Genomic DNA, 27167 nt, shown 5'->3' with positions numbered 1-27167 from the left:
ACCCACGCATGCACGGGGAGAACATGCAAACTCCACACAGAGATGGCCTGAGGGTGGAATTGAACCTTTGTCTCCTAGCTGCGAGGCCTGCGTGCTAACCACTCGTCCACTGCACCAAAACCCCAAAATGATCAAACTCACTGCTCCTATGTCTGTAGCAGATTGACTGATTGTTGTCAGAGCTCCAAGCTGCATTTTAAGATGTGTAGCGAAGCCTGATTTTCAAACATTTGAGGCATATGATGGATGTTTTTCACATTTGGTGCTCAATTGTCACATCAGCATCACAGTGGATGTTTAATGCTGCATTTAGACAATTAGGGAATGAGAAGAGAAGACTTGCTGCAGCAGGAAAGCAGGCCACTGCAGCAAAGTGGAGACTGTGGAGTTCAATACGCAGCCTCCGGAGCGCCTACGGACAATTTGGAGTCGCCAATTAACCTAGCATGTTTTTGGAATGTGGGAGGAAACCGGAGTACCCGGAGAAAACCCACGCATGCACAGGGGAGAACATGCAAACTCCACACAGAGATGGCCGAGGGTGGAATTGAACCCTGGTCTCTTAGCTGTGAGGTCTGCACGCTAACCACACGAAATCTTCAAAAATCGATCTTCAGAAATACAGTGGGTAGGCCGCTGAGGCATCCCTACGATCTAAAATGGGACCCTCCAGATTGAGGGGAAACTAACAGTGTTAGTTCAACCTCTCAAAACTCTTTAAAATATGCTGTTTCCTCTAAGACTTTTTGGTCCTGAACTTTCTGCAAAGTCTATTCTTGTCCCTGTTTTCAGGCGCTGACAGTTGACAGTATACACGGTATGCTTCCTCTGGGGGGCTTCTGCCTGCAATGCTTTTATGTGTAGATACAGTATATTTTTACCGGAAACCAAACACATGCAATATTTGACATGTGCGCTAATCTTGCATGCATTAAAGTGACAGGAGAAGCAACCAAACTGAAGCTTGCCTTCAGATTAGGAAGATGAAGCTGACGAGTAAAGTAAAGCAGAAGTCGACTTAACAAGATAAGCCTGTGAGGTCTACATGAGGAGAAGCTTTGAGGATACCTTAGAAGGAAGCGGACGGTCGCCCTCGGTTTCGATGATCATTCCTCGCTGCTTCCCCGTCCTGTAGCGCTTGTAGACGTACTTGTAGAAAAGTAGACGGCGGTCCGCCACCCAGGCAAAGACAACGCAGATAGGGAAGAAGAAAAAGGTGAGCAGCGCCTCCCACACCTGGACCACTCCAGGCGAGATGACGGACAGGATCAGGTAGAGCCAGATGTAGGCGAAGATGCTCCAGGAGGCCGTGACGAAGAACACACGCAGATGCTTCACCTTCCTCGTCTCGCCGTCGGGCACCACATAAACGCAAAGCCCGATGATGACAAACATATTGAACGCGGCCGAGCCCACGATGGTAGACGGGCCTAGTGTGCCGGCGTCGAACCCGTGGCCTATGACCTCGATGACTGACAGCAGAATCTCTGGAGCCGAGGAGCCCAGAGCCATGAGGGTGAGATTAGAGACAGTCTCGTTCCAGATCCGGACGGTTGTGGTCGTGGTTTCGCCGTTGGGCTTCTTAATCGTGATCTCCTTCTCCTGGGATGTGATCACCTCTATAGACGCCATGAACCGATCCGCTATGATGGACACGCCCAGGAACATGTACACCAGAGCCACGAAGTACACCGTGGCCCGGGCCACCTTGTCACCGAAGGACGGGTTCATAGGCTCCCACACGGGGAGGATGACACCCGGGGAGCACTCCTCAGGTTTGCTGCATTCGGTTTTGTTGGTGGACACCGCCGCCACTGAGCTGCCCAAGCTGGGCTCGGGGGGAGCGCCGGCGAGCAGGGGCTGGAGCTCAACGAGGACGATGAGGGCGATCACTGATAGTCTGAGAGCCATGGTGATGTCCAGATCAGCAACAATCTTAAGAAGAACCTTTTGTGAGGAGAAAGGAGAACAAGAGACTCAATTTAGTCGTCATTAGTACAGTAGTGCAGAAAGTGGTGGAAACATTTAGCGGCTAACCCATCTGTGACGATAAATTGGCTTTTCTACTTCTACTTCTACCTACTGATGAGGCAACATCAGGAGCAACTTGGGAGTTCAGCATCTTGCCCAAAAATACTTCAACATCATCACGGGAGAATGGGGGATCAAACCTGCAACTTTCAGGTTGTGAAACGACTATGACTGCCCACTGATCCATGCCACGAAGGGAACTTCAACAGTCATTGGTCATTCATTCATCCATTCATTTTCTACCGCTTATCCTCACAAGGGTTGCAGGGGTGCTGGAGCCTATCCCAGCTGTCTTATGGTCGCCAGCCAATCACAAGGCACATATAGACAAACAACCATTCACACTCACATTCATACCTATGGACAATTTGGAGTCGCCAATTAACCTAGCATGTTTTTGGAATGTGGGAGGAAACCGGAGTACTCGGAAAAAAACCCACGCATGCATGGGGAGAACATGCAAACTCCACACAGAGATGCCCGAGGGTGGAATCGAACTCAGGTCTTCTAGCTGTGTGGCCTGTGTGCTAACCACTCGGCTGTCATTAATTTCCATCCAAGAGTAGGGACACTCTATTTTTAGTCAACATTCTGTTTTATGCCAATTGATCATAAATACTATTGGGCCCTTTTCCAGAAATGTCTTTCTTCGGGCTCCCGATTGGGGATAGTTGGGGATTATGGCACAATCTGTTGCTGCAAATGGGTTTTTATTGATTGTGTTTCCATTGGTTCGGGCAATACATAATGGAATAAATTTAAAAGAACTGTTAAAAATACACATTAAGTATAAACTTGCACACGAATCAATATGGATGAATGAAATAAGTATGAAATAATTAGTTTAAAAATGGGTAATAATTTTAAAAATTACCAATAATTAATGTAAGTGTACAATAAAATATTACATTTATTTAGAAAAATTTATATTATTTATCCATTCATTCATTTTCTACCGCTTATCCTCACAAGGGTTGCGGGGGTGCTGGAGCCTATCCCAGCTGTCTTCAGGCGAGACGCAGGGTACAACCTGGACTGGTGGCCAGCCAATCACAGGGCATATATAGACAAACAACCATTCACACTCACATTCATACCTATGGACAATTTGGAGTCGCCAATTAACCTAGCATGTTTTTGGAATGTGGGAGGAAACCGGAGTACCCGGAGAAAACCCACGCATGCACGGGGAGAACATGCAAACTCCACACAGAGATGGCTGAGGGTGGAATCGAACTCGGTGACATTATTTACTAATAATTGTCAGCTGTACTGAAATGCAGAATAACATTAACTTGCCTAGCGACAACAGACTGAATTGAGCCTTTGCCAAGACATATTAACATAACCTGTTCACTAATATGTACTTACCCGTTTTTATAATAAATCAATCTAAATGTGGACTGTATTTTTGCTTTTTAATTATATCATGACATATTTGTTCAATTTATTTATATAATTTTCTACGCATTCATATAATATTTAATGAATTATTTATTAAGTGGCCTTTTATTTAATGATGCAGTGGGGCCTTGAAAGCCAACATTAAAAATGCCATTAAAAGCCCTATGGAAAGCGGCATTAATTATGTGAATGTGTCAATGTCACCCATCAAAGATGTCGATAAAGGGCTCACTGATTGGACAGCATCTCCGCAAAGTGCCTGCCGGATTCTGGAGTATATTTGCTTAACTTCCTGTGCCTGATCTGCAAACTTGATGTTCTTCTTCCGTGAATACATTTCACTGGGAGGCATATGGAAGCTAACACACAAATATAGAGAACATGTTGCAGGTGTTTGCCTAACTATTTAAGGGCAGGAAGTTCAAATAACCCCACCAATGATAAACTTGAACTCGCACAAAAAGCTGGTCCACTAAGCTGGTCTGCAGTCTTCCACAGTAACAAGACTGGCCACACACCAGTGGCGTTTCCCCTGATAACAGTCTGCCTGACTTCTGGTAACAAGGTTGCTCTGCAAATGAGGTTACTGTAAACAGATTCTGCTGGCGGTGATTCTGGATTTCTAAATTGTATTTTCAAGCTGGCTGGCAAGATAACAAATGCGGCAGTATAATTGAGGAATTTACAAGCGGTGCACAAATATCCACACAGATACAACTTGAATCAAACCTCTATAAAAGTGTTGACACTACGCCGCGTCCATAGTAACGGCTGACCTAGCTGGTGTAGCTTTATCAAACATTTGACTTTGTTTCATCTTAACCACCAAAATTTGCATAAAGCAGTTAAGTTTTACCTGAGGAGACCACAACCGTGACCCAAATTCCCAGAAAAACTGAACTTCTGTATTTAAACTCATGAATATTTTAAACATTGATGGCCCCAGTTTGCCCCCGAGACAGATTATTTCTATTTCTATTATTTCCTAAGTTAGATATACAGTAGTTTCCCAATCCAAACGCCAACATTTAGCTTAGTTAATAACAATAATGCGGATTTTATGGACTATAAGTCGCACTTTTTTTCATAGGTTGGATGTTCCTGCGACTTGTACCCCAGAGCGACTTATAAATTTAAAAAAAATATTTATTAGGGCACTCTAGACTTTTGCACCGATATCTTCTACTCCTTAACAATTAAATAAATTGAATTTTGCATAAAGCAGTTAAGTTTTACCTGAGGAGACCACAACCATGACCCAAATTCTCAGAAAAATTTAACTTCTGCATTTGAACTCATGAATATTTTAAACGTTGATGGCCCCAGTTTGCCCCGGAGACAGATTATTTCTATTTCTATTATTTCCTAAGGAAGATATACAGTAGTTTCCCAATCCAAACGCCAACATTTAGCTTAGTTAATAACAATAATACCGTATTTTATGGACTATAAGTCGCACTTTTTTTCATAGGTTGGCTGTTCCTGCGACTTATACTCCAGAGCGACTTATAAAATTAAAAAAATATATTTATAAGGGAACTCTAGACTTTTGCACCGATATCTTCTACTCCTTAACAATTAAATACTGTATTTTCTGGACTATAAGTCGCTCCAGAGTATAAGTCGCACAAGGCAAAAAAAATGCATAATTAAGTAGAAAAAAAAACATACATAAGTCGCACTGGAGCATTTTTTGAAGGTAATTTATTTTAACTACTTGACTAAAACAGACATTACGTCATCTTGGAAGGCAAGTTCTAACAATAAAATAATAGATAGAGAACAGGCTAAATAGGTGTAAGATATGCTAACACAATGGTTATTTAGCTATGCGAAAAATGAACAGAAAAAATGTCCAGTTTTGTAATTTATAAGTCGCTCTGGAGTATAAGTCACAGGAACAGCCAACCTATGAAAAAAAGTGCGACTAATAGTCCGGAAAATACGGTATTTAAACAGCAGAACATAAATGCCCCCAAAAGAAAATAACTCAGTAAAATAAATTACCCACATAAAATGCAACTTATACTCCGGAGCGACTTATGTATGTTTTTTTTCCTACCTTGGCCTTCTGAGACTTACTATACTCCTTCGCGACTTACAGTCCAGAAAATACGGTACTCATCACAAAAAAACTGATTATCATAATTATGCAGGAAAAAAGATACTTAACTCGGTTTAAATCCTATAAACCAGCAATCAATAACTTGACCTAAGCGCTTTGGACCCAGCATATCCTGCAGGCTATGGTTTATAATTAATGCTGATTAATGTAGCGAACAACCAAACAAGCCAAGTGACCACATATCGATGACCGCATCAGCACTTTTGTAGCTTTAACAATATCACATTTGGCTGTAATCAGTGTAAAGTCAGTGGTTTGCATGTTTCCGAGTCTAGATAATCCCAATCCATGTTAATTCATCGGGTTAGGTTGATTACCAATTGTCAGCACAGACATTTTTTTTTCCAATGCAGGATGACCTCTGGTCTGTGAACAGCTGATGTCAGCTCCGTTAATACATACGTTCATCTCATTATTTGCCACTTAATACCTCCCATCTATTTAATGAAGCATCAATTCCGTGAGCGTGTTTAATCCATCATTTTTCCTAATGTCACCCGGCAGCTCCTCACCCTCGCCGTTCCTGTCTTGTGTGGTCGCACGAGGCTTTGTGTGGCATTTCAGCTGATAAATAATTCAGCCTGCTTGGGTTTTTTTTTCATCCTCTTTTCCCACTTAAGGGAGTATTTTCTTTCTGCTTTCTTTTGTTTACTCAACTAGCAAACGGCAACAGAGCAAAGGAGGTCTGCTTTAGCGGCGCACCACTGTGCTTGAAACTGAATGACTATGATTAAAAATGACAACGTGGTTCCGCCCAACATGTCTGTCGGGGGCTGATAAGATGGACTCCTCAAGTGAGCTAGTGTCACTCCGCGCTGGAACTCGTCATTACGTCCACATCTGCGCAGCTTTATGTTTACTTAAAGCTGCACAGTCTAGCAATTGTCTTAAAATAGCAGCTTCAAAAAGCAGTTAGTTGCTACACCGGCCTGTTAGCAAGAGAATAACAGCTCCGTGGTTGCCATGACGACATAGAATCACTTACTTTAGTGGACCGGCACTAGCACTACTGCTAATACTCTTAGCGCTATATTCCTTAACAAACCTTCAATCAATAACTATTAGTCATTCATATTAGTCATGTTCTGAACTCCTGTTTCTACACCATTGATGCTAACTGAGACTAAATCGTACCCCATTTTGCCTTAGTTGCTTCAAGAAGCCCTACGATTGGCTCGTGACAAGTCCAGAGTCAGTAGGTCACATGTTCAAAAAGATTTAGATTTATTCTCCACTTTCTCATGCACTCCAAATCATTATTAAACGTATTCAAGTTCTCGGAAACAACAGCCTCTCTCCATTCATCACCTGCTTCCAATAACGCCCTGTTAGGTACAAATGATTACAGCATTTATATTGTAATTGCACCAAATGGAGCAAATTCATCAATCGATTATTAAGCCAACGCCGGTCCAATTAGCTATTAAATATAGCCACATTTCCCAACCGGCGGCACACTATATCATCTCGTTTGTTTTGCCCTCACAATAACGAGCAATGTATTGAGCGTGAGGCAGAAATAAATAAATCAATAAATAAAAAAGGAGGTACAGTGACACTTAAGCCTGATCTATAGCTCATCACAGGAAAAGAAACCGCTAATTACAGCTAATGCTTGTTCAATCATTATTACTCGGTAACTACTGTAATTAAACAATAAGTAAAGTTCGATTCATTTTACCAGCATCACCGCAGCAGGGCTCGAACCTTGAATACATCCTTAGTCGGGACTGTGCATAGTGCAAATGCTGTTTAAGGTACGGGTACTTTACACCTCTCTAACAAATAAAAGATCACATCCACCTTTCAATCAATACAATAGAAGGAATTAGCCATTAGCAGATCAAGCGTGTAGTTCGCTGGTAACAGGAGAGAGCTCTGGCTGCACAACACTGGCAGCTACATTGATTTGTAATTGAAATATCATAACACACATAACACAACACCATCCCCTCGCCGTTGTCCATTAAAAGCTGGGCTCGGGTTCAAGAGGACCTCTGTTGACAAAAAAACAAGCGAATTCGGAAAAAGGGCCAAACACACAGTTGTGTCTCTGGGTGTCTGTGAGGTCCTTCGCTTGACATACTGCCCTGGAAATAATCTTCACAGGAACAACAAACGCCACACATGGCCGACTGGAAAGTGGGCATGTTATTTAAAATGTACCAATTTCCCACATTTCATGAAGGGAACAATGAAAGAAGCTGGCGACTGACTATAAAACTGAGAGCATTAACATAAACGTCACCCAAACATCGTAGAACTGCAGCCCCTTACAGAAACCATATTTGGGAACTGAATGCTGACCATGTGATTACTAACAGCCAATCAATGAGGAGAGGTCATGATAATCACGGAAATATTACGTAAATACAGTAAACAGTCATCCCTTGTTTATCGACATTCTAAATATGTTTTTTTTATTATTTATTATTAGAGCCCTCTAGACATGAAATAACACCCCTATAGTCACATTTATTACCCAATATCGTATATCATAACACATGACTCACACATATTAGCCTTATGCACGGCGACCGAGTGGTTAGCACGCAGGCCTCACAGCTAGCAGACCCGAGTTCAATTCCACCCTCGGCCATGTTTGCATGTTCTCCCCGTGCATGCATGGGTTTTTTTCCGCGTACTCCGGTTTCCTCCCACATTCCAAAAACATGCTAGGTTAATTAGCGACTCCAAATTGTCCATAGGTATGAATGTGAGTGTGAATGGTTGTTTGTCTATATGTGCCCTGTGATTGGCTGGCGACCAGTCCAGGGTGTACCCCGCCTTTTGCCGGAAGACAGCTGGGATAGGCTCCAGCACCCCCGCGACCCTCGTGAGGATAAGCGGTAGAAAATGAATGAATATTAGCCTCAAGGAAGTTCCTTGTTTTTTTTGTTTTTTTTTACTTCCGGTACTTCCTGCAGTGGCTATTGTTTCATCAATGTAACATTACTGACACCTTGTGGCCAGTGTGCAATACTGCATATCAATGTGTCTCATTGCATTTCATTTTCTGAATGCCTTAAATATGCACTGTAGTTCAATAATAAATAATTATTGATTAATTGAAGAAGTGGGGAAAAAGATTTGTATTATTAATTGTTAATTAATTAATTAATTGTTATTAATTATATACTTCATAAATGACATTTAAATGGACAGTATGTTGTAGTGTAAATGTGTTATTGATATAATGCATTTTAATTGTAGACTTACATTTTTGGGGGTAATTTATTTACCAAATATGCTTCCTTGGAGGCTGTTGGTATCGGTATAGTTTCATTGGGGGGGGGGGGGGGGGGGGGCATGCTACATTGAATTCAATTCAACACCTTATAGTATCAGGTGAGAGACACACATGAAACAATAAACTTAAAACACAAAACCCAGAGATGCAGAAAGATGAGCGCACATCACAAACAACCCAACCCTTGCAGCCGGAGGGGGTCACCCCCCCACCCCACCCCCAACACAATACATAAAGTTATGAGGAAACCAAAAGGCCAGCTGCTGCCTCTCTGCCCCCATACTGTCATATTCCTCTAACTTCTACAAGCAGCACCCTAAGGTGCCACTAACTCTACAACCTGGCAACAAAAAAGGAAACGAGACAAAGATATTATGTGTGATGAATCGGCCATTTCCAAGCAGGCAGATGCCCGCCGTGATCATTCCAATCAAAATGAACCTTCAGCTTGCCTGGAGGGGGGACACAAAGCAATGCATCCGTCCCGTCAACATGATTTTTACTTTCAGCCAAGCTGGAGTGGATGATAAAAAATTTAAAGTAAGTGCGTGAAAGAGAGGTGGAGAGACAGGAAAAAGTTTGGAGAGGATTGGAAATAGAAGTCACACAAAGTGAAAGACGGGAAGTAATGAAATCAAAAAAAAAAAAAAAACGGGGCCAAAGCAGCAAAGTAGGACAAATGAGGTGCGGAATAAGTCTTTTTGTAAACACTCCATTAATGGGAGTGTATCATCACAATGATGTCAGCCCAGGCACTCGTCCACCTTAATGCCTTTATAGTCGATCCAGACAGGACAGCCGGCATTTTATTTTGGAGGGCAACCAAGTCCTTAAAAAACCCCCGTCAAAGAAGCCGCAGTGTCTTATTTCCTGACAAGAACATTTGTCAGCTCATCGTTTTGGGCTTTACATGCGCCTGCAGTTACAGGCGTCATTAATCATGTGTTTTGTTTTTATAGCCGGGGGGGTTCCAAGAATGATAGCCTAATAGCACGTGGTCAGCAACACCATGCAATCAAGATATGAAGACATCAATGGACCTTTAAGGGCTTTGGTTTAAGTCGCTTTTTTTTTTTTTAGTACTTTTATTACCTTTATCTTTTGGCACTGATTGAATGACTACTCGACGCTAATTATGTTTGAAAGATCCACAGCTTCGAGGGAACACTACCAGAAAGTACCCCACTGCAGACGGATGGGAGCTGGAATTGGTTGGCGACCTCACTGTGCACAATAAAATTGCAGGTGTTGTGTCGGTACTTCGGCACAACAGCCCGAGATACAATAAAGTTCATAACCAGGGTTTCCTGTACGCCATCACAAACGGTTACAATTACGTACAGTAGATGGGATTGGAACTTTGGAGGCACTTTAGCTTGCTTTGACAACAACTAGCTTGACAACACAAAAGCATATCTTGTTGCATTCATAGATCATACCGTTTATAATTTATATAATGTGCAATAGCCATACTCTAGTCACTTCATTGCAATAATGTAAATATTAGTGTTATTATATATTGTCACATCCATACTGTACATACTGTTTATAATCTGTATAATCTGCAATAGCCATATTATAGTCATTTATATCCCTGTACATATCCTCACTGTATTATAGTCATAGCCTGTTATAGTTTGTAGATCTGTCCATTTTCCTACATTTACTTTAAGGTACTTTTAAGGTATTTAAGGTACTTATAAAATTGCACTTCTGGTTGGATGCTAACTGCATTTTGTTGCCCTGTACCAGTGACATGAGCAATAACAATAAAGTTGAATCTAAATCTAAATCAAAACACACAGACAATGAAGTACCACTCCAACTAAGCACTAACAACATAAAATGTCACTTTAAGTATGATTCACAAAGTGCCCGCAAGGCATGCTGGGTACTACATCAGATGTTAGATGGAGGCCATGTAATCACTGCACAAAATGAAAACAACAATAAATGGGTTTTTAAAAAAACATGATAATGTTGCACATTTCTTACCATACAAACCAAAAAGTGACAAGGCAAATTATGCAAATTAGACGATGGAGTCTAGTGGGAAAATAAAATCAACTAAGAGCTACAAATTCCTGGTTTAGTTTTTTTGAATGAATAAATTGTAAAAAAAATTTGGGAAAAATTTGTATATGGGATTGTACGTTTGGGGCGCCCCCTATGGGTTTAGGGTCTAAATCCTTTGAAACATAATGCTATGAAATTATGGTAATTGCTGATTTCTAAGCGACACGATGATGCGATTAATTTTTCCAAATCGGAATGCAACAATGAGTATCAAGTTTTCTCTGTATATAAAAGATTATGAGTGGTATAAATAGGCGGCACGGCGGTCGAGTGGTTAGCGCGCAGACCTCACAGCTAGGAGACCAGGGTTCAATTCCACCCTTGGCCATCTCTGTGTGGAGTTTGCATGTACTCCCCGTGCATGCGTGGGTTTTCTCCGGGTACTCCGGTTTCCTCCCACATTCCAAAAACATGCTAGGTTAATTGGCGACTCCAAATTGTCCATAGGTATGAATGTGAGTGTGAATGGTTGTTTGTCTATATGTGCCCTGTGAGGGTGTACCCCGCCTATCGCCCGAAGACAGCTGGGATAGGCTCCAGCACCCCCGCGACCCTCGTGAGGAAAAGCGGTAGAATATGAATGAATGAAAGTAGTATAAATGCCCTTCCGGTCCAGGGTGTACACCACCTCTTACACAAAGTCAGCTGGGATAGGCTCCAGCGTACCCCCGCAACACTAAAAACCTGATATGTGTCCTACATGAACATAGATTATATCAACTTGACATTGCTTAAACCACCATTGCTGAATGTATAGTGGCATATATTATAAGGATAAACATGCTAACACAATGTAAATATACCAAACCCGTGTATACATGCATGATATTCAATCATGATCCAGTGCATTAATGCGCATATTAAGCCATCATGCTGTGACGCTGCTTTGGTGTTAGTTTTCTTATCAAAAGGGCTTAAAGACCGGAGTTTACCGATGGCAAATCCATCTGAGCGAAATACATTTACTGCCAATGGGAAGGCTAATTCTCACCATACATTAACCAGGCTTTTACTCCATGACAGCTAATTCCTCTCATGTAACCATGTTTGGATCCATCCATATTTTATCAGCTAGAATGGTAGTTGTGTGCCTGCACTACATCATGTCGCTGTAAGGAGGCAGGGGGAAATGCTGGCATATGATTAAGGGGCTTTACAGTAAAGCATGTTGAATGAGGAATGCCTGTAATTAGCTGCATATGTACTGTATGTTTGTTATTATTTAAATAGAAAGCGCAGGACAGCATGTGAAACATGAATATTCAGGCTGATGGACATGTGACCGCCATTTTTCCATTTCATAAAACATTTCATTAACATAAATATTTGACGATTTGACATTTCAAGAGGACAATCAGTTTGCATATGACGTTTTCAGTCATTTTTGTGGCAGGTCTGTGTGAAAGGAGATCATTTTCAAAGCAAAGTAAACATTTTCTTACTAGTTTGGTGATGTGTAAACATAGAGTATAGTGGGTGAGACACCATCCACGACTTTCACAGTTTTAGAAAGAGTGTCAAAGCCGGAACAGAGGCGGGACAGCAGCTGTGTGAAAGGATATAGCTGGAAATTTAACAGTTTAACCCCCAAGACTCACTTTTCCTGCTACCCGACAAGTATTTTATATGTCACACCATACAAAATGTACTGCTTTCCTGAGTTCTTTGTGAACGACACCGGTGGAAAAGTGCCGAATTTTTGTTTTCTGTGTGAAACAGGCCACAGAACCGAAAAAAAATTAATTTTGACAGTTTGCCATTTAGTGTGGACACCCATAGAGTAGTATTCCTTTACAAAGAAACATCGTCAACTTCAGTCCCGGTATGTCTATTACAGTGTTTTCTGTGTGAAAGGGGATCGTTTTGATACTTCCCATGCGGAGAAAACATTTCCTGTTCATACTAGTTACCTGTTGCGGAAATGTAAGACTGAAGTCAAACCGCAATTTTGCCAACTGAGGTAATGTGAGAGATGTAACAAGACGGTGGATGTGTGAAAGGCTAACACGGGAACTTATAACGGAGATTGCCTTCTCCTGTCCACAATGTCCTATTTTGCTGTGTAAAAGACCCAAGCAGATACATTCCGGCAATAGTTTTGTATACCTCTGTGTGTCTTTTTTGCAGAATCGCAAGAGTTTTTGCACAATTTTTGCACTTTCCCTAACAAATTATGCTATTGTTCCGGTATTTATAGTAACTGATGTATCCCTTGGACATTCAGAATAAATATTGAGTGAAATATATTATGTGGCTTTACACTGTACGTGGAAAAAAAATAACATTTATGCTATTTTTCTTGTATTTCAGCCACAGCTGGTTGCCATCAATTGAGTATAAATGACACTGACTGGGTTTTTTTTTAGTAAGATAAAAAAAAAACCTCTGTTGTTAAGTCTTCCTCAAACACGGCAAAATGGCTATCAGAGGTTGCTGGTCTCATACCCCCCCCCCCCATCATGCTTCTACCGAAATGAACACAATACCAACCAAGGCTCACTCCTATCCGGAATCCCGGTCTCATGTGTGTGAGTGATCTGCAATGATGAATGGTCAATCCATTCAGACACAGACTCCTCTTCCGGGATTGGGATAAATACCTATTAGCCGATTTTTCCACTGGACCTAAACTGTACTGTATGAGCCGGTCGGCATCGACCACCCGCTCTGAGTACTGTTTGAATATGAGACAATAAAAATCACCCAGGATGAAACCTTGCATTGTTATTATCTGCAGCACAAATCTGCACTTTATTGCCTTTTTCTCCCAACCATCAACAGTTCCCTGAACCTGGCGTGGGTCCACCTAGTTTACTGTAAACAAGGAGGTGGGGAGGGGGTCCTCTTACAGGACTTTTTTTTTTTTTTGCATTTGCCACAAAAGAACAAGGCTGATGGTGACGCAGCTGTTGAAATAACAGCTCAGTCTTTGATGAATATAATGTCAGGGAAAAATTAACGCCGGGTATTTTAGCATAAATGCAACCATGAGGATGCTTGGATGTGCTTCTCGGTAACCCCCCCTCCCCCCACCCTCACCACCACAGTTGAAATACTAAAACTGATCATATTTATTAATTTATCTGTACTGTACAGACAAACTTGCAAGCATATTCAACAAAAATGCATGTTGAGTACTATAAATAAGTACATGTTGGTAGGTCCGCATTTAAATAAAAGCCTCTCACGCCCCCCCCCCTCCCCCTGACAGTTGCCCTAGCCCGCCCCAACTATTTGACAAGCACTGTATTATATTGACCTCTTGCATCATTTACCTTATAATCATGCAACCTCTTTTAGTATGTATGATTATATTATAACCATGCATCCATTTATTATATCTATATGCAAATCCACTGAGTCGGTGCCTAAATCCTCTCACAAGCTGCATTATTAAACATAATGGCCCCCGTCAGGTTGATAACCTTATGGAGATGTGACGTTCAATGACTTGGTTAAGTGCTGGTGTTTGGTAAAAATCCACTTCTATAACATCATCATCATCATCATCATCATCATGCAGGGGATGAGGCACACTTCCGCAACGCCGCGGGAAGAAGCATTATGGCACCTGCCATTATAAAACACACCTCCCCTTCCCCAAAGAATATCACATCATGGATGGGGGAACCCTTCCTTGACTGAAAAAAAAATTAAATGTGGTTCAGTGGATCAGTGTCCTGCCATTATGTGGTCCATTCACATTGGGCATTGGATGTGTACCATCTGTGCATGTTTGACACCCAACTTGCACGGTGAAAGTCTATAAAAGGCTACAGGACGTGATCTGTGTGCGTAATTATTGTCCCTGAAGAGGAGAGTAGATGAAGGGAGGGGGGGTTAAAAAAAAAAAAAAAAAGCAAAAACCGGACCCTTGAGTAGACTGAATGAGCCTCCGGTGTGCGTGTTCTTACTCAGGATCAACCCGGGTGAGGAGAGGCGCAGCCCGGATGAGCCACAATACCACGTAGGGTCCCGTTACGCTTTTCCCCGGTTCTTAATTTAAATAAACTTAATAAAATAATGCAAAAATAAATGATGAGCAACTTCCTACCTTTCTTACAAGTCGTGAGCGGTGAGAGAGAAACCGGGGGGGAGGAGCCGCGGAAGCCCGGTAAGGAGGAGTGGAGGTGATCCGAGTGGAGCTCTTCTTATACGGAGGCGAGGCTCACACAAGAAAAGAGAGGGGCACAAGACCAGAGTCCGGATTCCCATGAACGGGCACTTTTTTTCTGTCTGTGTTTGTTTGTTTATCTCTTGGTGGTAGTGGTGGTATCGTCTTGGCGGCTGCCGGCGGCTTGTTTCCATGGAGCGCCTCCGGAGCGACCTGAATGACCGCGGCGGCGCCTCATCAGCAAAGCCCGCATGTGTTGTTGGGACCAGGCGAGCAGCAAGCGAGGAGCTCTTCCTCATTCTTCCTCCTTTACACTTCGCCCCCACCCTCTCTCTCGCTCTCAATTGCACTCTCTCACTTTCAAACGTGTGTGCGGAAGAGAGAAAGCGTATGCAAGTCAAACAATCCTTACCGTTCTCCAACCGCTGTCTCTCTCTCTCCACTGTCTTTAGATCACCGCAGGACTAATATAAATACACTGCAATATGTTTTTTTTGCAATTTCTATTACGAAAAATATCAATTAAAAGCGTTTTTACATGTTAAAAAACACTTACAAAAATGTCCGCACCACAGAAATATATCAAAAGGGGAATGTTTTGTCTTTGGGGTATTAAAAAACGTCACAAAAGACGACAACGTCAAAGTGATCTCATACAATTAATGGACAAAATGACGCTGCAACATGCACGCCAGGCCAGTAGTGGGCAGTGTGGTCCACCAATGTTGCTGTGTTAAAGGAATAGTTCTGATTTTGTTTTTTTTAGGGCTCGAGCACTGACCAGTGCGAAAGCCCGATTGTAATCGTAATGTTTATTATCATTATTAATAGTATTATTATTATTATTATTATTATTATTATGGTTGTTTGTCTATATGTGCCCTGTGATTGGCTGGCAACCAGTCAAAAAGCGGTAGAAAATGAATGAATTAATGAATTATTATTATTATTAATAATATAATATTATTGTCCCAAAATTATTGCGATTTTGAGGGCTTTAACATGCCCGAAAACTCCAGGCGCGTCAGGTCTGGCGAAAAATTTGATATTTTATGGGTCCCAAATATAAGGTTCCAAAATTGACTCACTAGCGCCACCTTGTAATTAAAAAAAAAATTAGCCCCCGCTACCAGTTTCACGGATCGTCACAAAACTTGGTGGAGATGTCTATCATGACAGGACACATCAAAAAGTCTCAAGAACCCATATTGCTAAACGAACAGGAAGTTGGACATTTCGGATGCCGGCGGCCATTTTCGGGCCAAAAGTAGGGGTTGTATCTCGATGAACTCCTTCTATTGGGTTTGACCAAATGAGTCCGTTGTAGCATAAACGGACACTACATGAAGTTGTATGTATCGTTCCGCTGAGTTAATGCTGTCTCTTAATAATTAATAATAATTTTGCTTCTCAAAACAATATGCAAAATTGCAAATTCCATCAATTAATTCTCATCAATCATCATATTATTACTGGACATGAACACAACATTGGTGTCAACATTTGATTCCGTCACTATCACTTTGAGTAAGTAACATCGCCAATGCTGTGAGGCTTTCAGGGACCCTCGAAATGAAGAGCGTCGCTGTGATTATGTTAATGTACCGCTGTCGTTTCCAAATGGGACCCATTTGCATTTTGAATCTTGACGTTGGAGTGTGAAATATGGCATGGACCTTGTGTAAAAACGGCAATATATCATCCACTTACAATTACACATCAAGAAAAAGAAAAAGGAAAGCAAGCCAGTAGATTTCTTTTAAAGCCTCACACATCAGCATAAGTGAACTATTTTAATAAGAAAATGGTGGAACTGTTTTGTTGGAAGACATCCGGAAGCAAATGGGTGACTTGTCTGAATGTTTACAATGTTTTAATGGCGGAGTACACCTTGTTACATGTAAATATTCATTCATTCATTTTCTACCGCTTATCCTCACGAGGGTCGCGGGGGTGCTGGAGCCTATCCCAGCTGTTTTTGGGCGAGAGGCGGGGTACACCCTGGACTGGTCTCCAGCCAATCACAGGGCACATATAGACAAACAACCATTCACACTCACATTGGACAATTTGGAGTCGGCAATTAACCTAGCATGTTTTTGGAATGTGGGAGGAAACCGGAGTACCCGGAGAAAACCCACGCATGCACGGGGAGAACATGCAAACTCCACACAGAGATGGCCGAGGGTGGAATTGAACCCTGGTCCTCCTAGCTGTGAGGTCTGTGCACTAACCACTAGACCACCGTACCGTACCGTGTATCTGCATGTATGAGTTGCTAGCACTAGGAGGGTTCAATCATGACCAAAGACTACTCATTAATAACTCATTACAAATCAACACGCTTACTTGGTGACCATGTTCATATCAACCACAGACAGTAGAGAAATGAGAATGCACCCACACAGGCAGTGACCGCTGGCCTTGGTGCTTATTCAATTCCTACACTGAGGATATGGATGATTAGCCACCAGCCGCAGAGTTGTGCCTTATGTCATCCCTCATTTGCATGGAGACAAGTAAATATCGTTACACCATAGGGGTAAAATGTGGAGTAATCTCGCCAATGGGGACGTCGACCCAAACAAAGCTGAGTCATTCACTCCATATATCTTTCTAAGACGCTCCCTCCGTCTTCCCCTCCTTCATTTATATGCGAGGAGTGACTCTAAAAGTGACCATGTTCCATTGCAATACAGTATGATTTAAATGTCAAATGGGGATGCATATATAAAAGAGGAGTCATCATTTCCAGGCTTGATGCATTCAAGCCGCATTTTCACTGCGGGTCTTCATTCCGATAAAGTGCCTTCTTTATGAGATGAGTCAGTGGAGAGATCTCACAAAAGTGGGTCCACGCCTCATCTTGTCAAGGGAGGACACTATTGGAAGGATATTTGGATATACTTTAGAGTAGTGCGTATATAGTTATCCAGTAAAAATGAGTCAATACATATCAACACATATTGTCTAAATAGCTGGCAACACTAGTGAGAAGCAAGATAATATTGGGGCTGCACGAGTGCTCCCAGTACCAACATATACTGCTGCATGGTCGTATTTCCAACATGATAAGGAGCCCAAACACACCTCCAAGAGGATGAGTGTCTTGCTGAGTTCACACCTGAACCCAAATGAGCCCCTTTGGGGTGCAAGCAAAAAGAAGGAGGGCAAAGTGTCTAGTTGGTGCCAGTTAGCGCCAAAGATTACGTGATTGCCGCGTAGTGGCTCACTGTGGCGCTGAATTAATGTTCGCTCAGCATGTTGTCATGTTGCCGTTAATTGGCGCCACAGCGACCCGCTAAACGGCAATCACATAATCTTTGGCGCAAACTGGCACCAATTGGCGCCGGCCCAGTGGACTCCTAGCATCACTGGCGCAACTTGGCTCATGCCATTACATTCCAGTGGATTCCAATAGGCAGATTGTTTGTCACATTTGTTTCCACTTTGTGGACACGAAGATTTTAAACATTTTGCCATTTTCTTCCCGCCAAACTCAATTTTTGCCGGCGTTACGGGCCACCATGAGCCAGTTGGGAGGCAGTTTGAGTCACTGCACGCCACAAGGCACCTTCTTGGGGACACTAGGCGCCACAGTAAATTGCATTGCCGTGAACTGGCACCAACTGGCGCCGGCATTTGGACTCCTAGCATCATTGGCGCAACTTGGCTCGTGCCATTACATTCCAGTGGATTCCAATAGGCGGATGTTGGCGACATTTAGTTCCACTTGGTAGACACTTGATGCCGATTGCATGATGCAAGTGGCGTGACGAAGATTTGAAACATTTTGAAATTTTCTTGCCGCCAAACGCAATTTGTGCCGCCGTTACAAGCCACCACGAGCCAGTTGGGAGGCAGTTTGAGCCACTGCACGCCACTAGGCACCTTATTGGGGACACAGTAAATTGTATTGGCGCAAACCGGCGCCGGCCCAGTGGACTCTTAGCATAACATCATTATCACCCGTGCAGCTCTGGTCAATTCCATGTCCAAGAGGATTAAGGCAGTGCTAGATAACACACTAAACAGTCACATGACTGTGAGAAACAGAAAGAGAAATTGTAGGTGTCTAATGATGAACTGACCACCAGCAAAGATGCTGTACGCGATCAAGTGATCACATGATCTGTGCACGTCCCAATGTCACTCATCCCACTCTCTCTTTTCCACCTGCAGCCACTCCCCTCTTATTGGGGGCAGCTGGAAATAAAGGAACTATTTTGGGGAGGGGAGGATGAACCAAAAAATAGCCAAGGGCCCTTCTCCTTTGCCTCTCCTCCTCCATCTCTCTCTTCTCCCCTCCTTTTTTCTCTCTCTAGCTGCTCTCATCTTTAACACATCACCGCCAAATGAAATAAGAGCACATCACATTCATACACTGAAATATGAATATTCATGAAATGACAGCAAAGGATGCTAACCGACACCATGAAATCTACAAGGTGTGATTTCGACAGCCATGTTGGATGTTCCGGGTTGCTGCATGAGGGTTCGTCCCAAAGCCAGACGTACTGTAGTTGATACGCACACACAAGATGGAAATAGAAAGAGAGGACGGAGAAAATAGCATCAGAAAGAGAGGTGGCACAAACGTTAAGACAATGCCAGTTTATTTATAAAGCAGCTTTTACAACGTCGCACAAAAAGGCTCCAAGGTACGTGAGCCAAAACCACATTAGGATGATCAGCAACGAAGCAAGTAAATACGCTGAATGTACTTCATAATAGTGTATAAATGAATGTTTAAGCCACAACACACAGGAATAAACTCAGCTTTTCCTATAAAATATCACACTTATAGGCCCCCTATAATGCACAAGCAGTTTTTTTTATGATATTCAAACAGGAATATGGAGTCGAGTGGTTAGCACGCAGACCTCACAGCTAGGAGACCAGGGTTCAATTCCACCCTCAGCTATCTCTGTGTGGAGTTTGCATGTTCTGCATGTTTGCATGTTCTCCCCGTGCATGAGTGGGTTTTCTCCGGGTACTCCGGTTTCCTCCCACATTCCAAAAACATGCTAGGTTAATTGGCGACTCCAAATTGTCCATAGGTATGAATGTGAGTGTGAATGGTTGTTTGTCTATATGTGCCCTGTGATTGGCTGGCCACCAGTCCAGGTTGTACCCCGCCTAACATTTCAGAGCACTTTTGAGCCACAAAAACGGCCACAAGGTGGCAGAAGTGCATTTGATAAGAGCTCGTTAGGGAGCATGTAATGTTGAAATCACAGTAGGAGAAGAAGGAAGTGAAGTGGAGGAGTGTAGCGTACAGTATAGTGAAATTTTAACGCATGCACTCGCACGCACGTGCATACGCGTGCAAACACATAATTCAGTTCCCAATGTCTAAATAGTAAATAGCTCTAAATTTTTTGACGTGAAACAACCACTTTTTGTGTTGTTTATGTTATAGCGGCCTCACAGCTAGGAGACCCGAGTTCAATTCCACCCATCTCTGTGTGGAGTTTGCATGTTCTCCCCGTGCATGCGTGGGTTTTCTCCGGGTACTCCGGTTTCCTCCCACATTCCAAAAACATGCTAGGTTAATTGGCGACTCCAAATTGTCCATAGGTATGAATGTGAGTGTGAATGGTTGTTTGTCTATATGTGCCCTGTGATTGGCTGGCCACCAGTCCAGGGTGTACCCGGCCTCTCGCTGGAAGTCAGCTGGGATAGGCTCCAGCTCCATGAATGAATGAATGTTGTTTTAGCTGTTTAGATGAGAGTCTAATTTCTGGTAGGTTCCATGTTTATATAGTCATACGACAAAATATTATATGTGCCTTTCGGAAATCGGTCAAAATAATCTAAAATGGCGGATACATTAAAACTACATTACATCTGGCAGTATTTTTATAGCACATTTCTTTGATAATCAAGAAAAACAAATTCCCAGCCACTTGTTCTATAATACAAAACGAGAATGTGGAGCAAAGCAGGTGGGGAAGAAAAGACGAGAAAAGCGATAAAAGAGCGATGCAGTGCAGGTGCAGTTTCAATACATCTGATGGAGGAGGCTGTAAACAAAATGCTGGTGATCACTCAAAATCTGTCTGGTTTATTTACCTTGGGAAGTACAAAAGGTAATACAGGAAGTGATGGAGCACGTGAAAAAATGAGGGAAAAGGAGGCACAAGGTAAAAGACGTATGGATGACACATGCAGGGAAGATTTATGAATATAAAATGTACAGATGTTTCTCACATTAGGTGACAAAAAAAGACAACAGCGGCTCATCGTGCAATGAAGTCAAATCTGACATTTTCATCTACTTCATCCTTTTTTTCCCGTTCTGTTTCATGTCATCGCTTTTTTGCCTCTCGCCTCTTGCTCTCCTGTCCTTTTCGACTCTTTTTATCATCTGCCTGGGTTCCTTGTCGCGTCCATCTCCTTGAGTCTATCACCGTTTCATCTTTATGCTGCTGGGCAGGCAGTGAAACGTAACATATAGGCTGTGTCCACAAAGGCATTTCTTAAAAAGATGTTTTTTCCCAGTATATAGTCAAAAGGGACCCCAACTGTGATGAAATTGTACTTGCAAACTTTGAAGTGCATGTCAAAGCAACAGGTGGCGCTATAACCCCTAAGACTTGGACCATTTCAGCCAATAAGAAGCCTGAAGAAAGTCATTTCCTGGAAAATATGTCAGGAAATAATGACATGGAGTTATAATGACCATAATATAAAAATTGAATAAAGTCAAAAATTAGCTTGTCGTTTGATCATATCGGCCTAATATTGGTATAAAAATGTAATCAGTTAATGTCGGAATTTTCTCTATCATGAAAACCAATTTCTTCTTTTTATTTATTACAATAATTATACCCCCCCCCCACCTTGTAATTGTAATAATCTTTTCTCTTTTATATGATTTATAGATTCATTCATGAATGATCGGTATTAGAATTGGCAGCATAGAATAGTGATTGGAGCATCCCCAATATGTTTTTTAAATGTATTTTTATTATGTTTATTTTGGTTTATTATAAATGATTGTTTCAACTTTTTAATACAATATTCTGAATAATTGTATTTATTTATTTTATATTTTTCGTTTATATTGTTAATTAGCACTATTCTCATTTTCTATCATTATTATTTTTAAAATATTTCTTTATATTGGTATCATTATTTAATTGATTTGTTTTAGTTAATTTTTTTTCAATATTGCTGTTTTTTATTCATATTTATTTTCTTTCTTTGTTTTTGTTTTTAATATATATTTATTAATTGCAACTTTTCATCTGTACTTCAAACTTTTAAGAATAATGTAACCATGTTAGCACCAGAGTCCTTTGTATTGTATTGAATTTAAACATGAAATTAGGTGAGGTCAAATGTAAAAAAAACTGTATTTCTTCATGCTTAACAATCACTTAAAACATTTAAAACAAGACCCCTATTCATTTTCCTGACTGGAAAGTCAGTTGTAGTTCACGATTGCTTTACTTTCAGCCTTCAGCCTCCACTTCCAACCTTCAGTGTCTCCTCTTTCCTTCCCTCCTGTGTGTCCTCACAATGTTTTGTCCGTTTTCCCCTTTTCGAACTCGGAGCTTTTGTTCATTAGCAGCACTACAAACATGCTTGACATTTACACAAGTGCTAATCACAGAGGACATGTCCCTCCAATGTTTCCGCTTAATCTGAAGCACACACAAACACACACACACACAAGACAAAGACTTGGTCACCTGTGGACATTCAAAGGCCGCAATAGAAGGCAAAAGTTGAGGAGAATATTTGTCATATTTTGTCACTTGTCACTGCAGTCGTGTGAAAAATTGACACGCCGTGGTGATTTTTTTGTGGTGCCCCCTGTGGGTTGTGGTCAAAGCCTTAGAAGACATGCTAGCATACTTGTAATCCGACTCACAGTCAGACACTAAACTCATCACACAGCAGCTTAACACCACAAAGGTATAGCTAGATAAATATACAAACATGTACCAACGCAAGTTAAAAATTTGAGTATGTTTTTCCCATAATCAGCAATGCATCCATTGGGGCACTGCAATGACGTCATCCTCTTTCTGGGCTCCCTCTGGTGAACATAGACAGCATTGCAGCACCACCCATTCATTTTCTATGCTGCTTGTCCTCCAATTAATTGATATTATTACATTAGTATTAATACTTCTGGCGTGGGCTTGTAGGCTCAAAATATTGCTTTATAATCATATTATTATGACCAGGTCGAAACCAACCCTAACAATACAGTGGTCATAATTTCAACCAGAACATTTTAAAATTTAGTAAAAATAATTTTTTTGGTTTTATTTTGTTGAAATAGAGTTTCCTGACAAAGTCAAAAAGCCTTCATGCAATAAACAAATGTTATGTGATTCTTTTTATGCATTAAAATGTAAAACGGGTCGGTGCCGACCCTAACACAAGAGGAAGGTTAAGGATGTATGCTTTGGCCAATTATCAGCCCTTTTTGTGGAACAGTTCAAGAGTAGAAGAACAACACGATTTTTTTTTCCTGACTGTGCTTTCTATCAAGTGAGATGATCTTCCTGCAAGGACAGATGATCCACATATTATATCACTCTTGCTGAAATTCCGTAGTATTGGAGCTAATCTCTTTCAACAGGGCAGCGCCCCAGGCGGTAGACGAGTCTCTACTGGTGTCAAAATGTGTCTGGTTGCTTTGTACATGCCGCAGCCTCGTGCCGTTTTAAAAAAAACACCGGTGGGGATTTAATCAAGCTAAAGGCCGACAGGCGTATTTGCGCTGCACTTTGGTGCGATGTTTCTCAAATTGGGTGGCGCAGGGGACACTTGTACAAAAAACGAAAATAGTGATGAAAATAGTGGTATAAAGGTGCAACACCTGCAGCAGAATTAAATCAACTCGCTTAATGATTAGCATGCTAACAATAGTATTAACTGAGAAACAGACAAATGCTACATCAAATATTTGCTCTATGCATCGTTTGTTTTGGCAAAAATTATGTACAAATACTAAAAAATAGTGCATGTTGCCAGAGGATAGAATTTTTGCTTTGCTTAAACTGGTGCAGTGACGTTGTAGCACAACAAAATTTTTAAATGGGATTTTCAAGCACATTTTGTATGTTGGAGCCTATTTTTTATTATATTATTTTTATTATATTATTTATTATTGCTCAAATTATTAAATATTTAAGGACATTTTAACTAACTTAATGCAAAAAAATAAATAAAAAAATAAATAAAAAATAAGAAAATATTTGTGAAATAAAATAAAATATAATGTTCAGCAGTTTTAGCGGACGGGCACCCTTGTTCTCTTACATGCAGGCCATCCCAGAAATGGTGCGCCAATGCCGCCAAGGAGCCATTTTCCACAAAATGTCATCCCGATGGCTCACCTGCTGAGGACAAAGTCGGATGTCCACTGTCATGGAGCGTGCTCAGTAAACCAAGCGGGAATATAAACAGCCTTGCCCAGTGAAAGCAAAGCGAGCAAGAGAGTCACCTTCCATGACGGGATTTTTACAGCCCCCAAAAATGAGTCATCTTGCGTAGCGGATTGTGAATTCTTCAGACAAATTCAGAATAACAACTTTACTTGTGGATTTTAGAGGACAGCGAGTACTCTCATGTTGTCCCTGAATATGTTAGATATGACGAAAAAAAGGCTTTTTAACAAAAATGTCCACTTTTCCTGCTGGGAGTTATAATACTAATGTAATATTATGAATTAATTGGAGGACAAATAGCATAGAAAATGAATGGGTGGTGCTGCAATGCTGCTCATGTTCACCAGAGGGAGCCAGAGGAGCCCAGAAGGAGGATGACGTCATCGCAGTGCCCCAATGGATGCGTTGCTCATTATGGGAAAAACATACTAAATTTTTTAACTTGCGTTGGTACATGTTTGTATATTTATCTAGCTATACCTTTGTGGTGTTAAGCTGCTGTGTGAGGAGTTTAGTGTCTGACTGTGAGTCGGACTGTTATATTGTTATGCTGTTATATATACTGACGTGCTGTGATTTCCAATTTGTTGACAAGTTTGCTGTGAGTGCATGATTGGCTCCTGACAAAGATAGAGTTCCTGTTTCCTCGCCGAGTCACAATTGGCACAGTAATCAAAACAATTGGTCGTAGTTCAGGATTCTAAGTAGCGGCTTATACACTGGAATTTACTGTATGTTTCCGATGTCCTCTTGGTTCTACATGATGTGGGAGTCCTACATCATGAGGTTGTTTTTAAATTATAACTGGCAAGCGGTCCACCCAGGGCATCAAACAAGCCACAATCGTCACTGTATCTGAGCATCACTGATTGACTGGCAACCAGTTCATGGTGCCCAAAATCAGCTGGGATAAATTCCAGCTTACCCATGACGCCTAATGAGAACATACTGTATGTAAAATGGATGATGGAAGTGTTTTGTTCAAAGGATTTGCACCATTTCCGCCTTTATTGCGACTGTGCAAACATCCTACTCTTTGCTGTCAGGCCCATGTTGTGAGGTTTAATTGTTCCCACTTTCACTTCTGTCTCGCCTTCTCCTTTGCAAAGACACACTGCTGCAATGTTGCTGATGGTGCAGAAAGAATCAAACTGCTGCATCAATCCGCCGTGCAACAAGCAAACAAGCCAGATGAAGGCAGCGGGTGGCCACGGCTATTTTTAATACCAGTTGAATGAAAGGCGGAATCAAGGCAAACGGGAGAGGGATGACGAAGGAGGTCAAGAGAGACAGGGGTTGGAAGATGAAAAAAGTGTGTGCGCATGTGTGCCGACCGTCGTTGCTTGATGGAGATGAGCATCGGTCTGAGGTATCACTGCAAGCTCACCATCTCATCGTCAAGTCATGGCCGTTAGCGTCCCAAATTAACTCCTTCACTGTCTGATGGCTCTTTTGCGTGTCACGCTTTGGAGTAGAGTGGGGGGTTGCTTCCGGCGTGTAAAAGTGTCACATGTGCACAGAATTATGGATAGCTACAAAGCAATGGATGTCTCTTCGCGTTAGGGGAGGACGCGGCAGGCAGCTTGTGGACATGAATCGCTGCCCCGAGTGAGAAATTCAATTTGTCTGCGGAATAAAAAAAAAAAAAAAGCAAGCAGTAGGCCCCACAGAGGTAAACACGAACGATATCTGCACATGCAAGTGCAGCGATGGGATTTTATGAAAGGGAAATGCAAATGAAAAGGGGAAACGCAAAGGCACAAATGGGAGAGGGGTACACCCTGGACTGGTGGCCAGCCAATCACAGGGCACATATAGACAAACAACCATTCACACTCACATTCATACCTATGGACAATTTGGAGTCGCCAATTAACCTAGCATGTTTTTGGAATGTGGGAGGAAACCGGAGTACCCGGAGAAAACCCACGCATGCACGGGGAGAACATGCAAACTCCACACAGAGATGGCCGAGGGTGGAATTGAACCCGGGTCTCCTAGCTGTGAGGTCTGCGTGTAGCCCGAGACTAGTTTTGAAATGGGTAAGAAACTACTTAGCAAACAGGAAGCAATATGTGACTCGAGGAACAGCAAGCTTAGATATATCATGTGGCGTACCCCAGGGGTCAATACTGGGACCAAACCTATATATAGTAAATGACATCCGTAATGTCATGAAAGACCTAAAGCTAGTATTAGTTGCATTTTGTTGTATTGTACAATCTTGTTATGCTTGTAAACAATACATTTGGAAAACAGGAAGTGAACAAATGTATTAGTAAGTATGATTAAATAAGTTTTGCTTCTTCCTTCTTCTTTTTGGACGTGGAATTGTGAATTGTACTATGTGATATGTTCCAATGCAATTTGCATGTGTGTTAAAAATGAACTGAATCATAACCATTACCACAGATGGGGTGTTTTTCTATTTCACTTTTTCCAGCAAAACTTCAGCTATATCAAAGGCTAAATTGCATGGTGTTTTAAACACCAAAAAAAGGGGGTGGTTACACACTTTCAAGACTGCAATCACAGACAGAAAAAATGTAATAATTGTCAACAAAAACATTCACCAAGTGATGCTACTTGCAAGTTCTGACCTAAAAGTAAATTATGTTCCTTGTTCCATACCTTATCAAAGCCCCCTGCCATGCAGTCTACTTATAGAACCCCTAAAGGGTCGCGAGACATGCACATGGCATCGCACATTGCACAAAAGTTGCAGCCTTTAATTGGAATAGTGTGACACTTCAG

General features: G+C 41.7%; 1 protein-coding gene across 3 annotated transcripts in view; it reads right to left on the bottom strand.

Moving 5' to 3' along the window:
- slc8a1b (solute carrier family 8 member 1b) overlaps positions 1 to 15342 on the bottom strand; it is a 114144-nt gene extending 98802 nt beyond the window's left edge. For all 3 annotated transcript variants that reach the window (XM_058058981.1, XM_058058984.1, XM_058058983.1), the window contains exons 1-2: positions 14941 to 15342; positions 1069 to 1947 (exon numbers count right to left, since the gene is read on the bottom strand). In XM_058058981.1, the coding sequence (XP_057914964.1) occupies positions 1069 to 1911 (843 nt within the window). In that variant the 5' untranslated portion in view covers positions 1912 to 1947; positions 14941 to 15342. The remainder of the gene's footprint in view (positions 1 to 1068; positions 1948 to 14940) is intronic.
- Positions 15343 to 27167: the final 11825 nt, after the last annotated feature.

This window comes from Doryrhamphus excisus, chromosome 20, assembly GCF_030265055.1.
Source record: "Doryrhamphus excisus isolate RoL2022-K1 chromosome 20, RoL_Dexc_1.0, whole genome shotgun sequence".
In the NCBI taxonomy this organism is placed as follows: Eukaryota; Metazoa; Chordata; class Actinopteri; order Syngnathiformes; family Syngnathidae; genus Doryrhamphus; species Doryrhamphus excisus.
This window is presented reverse-complemented; position numbering and strand designations above follow the sequence as displayed.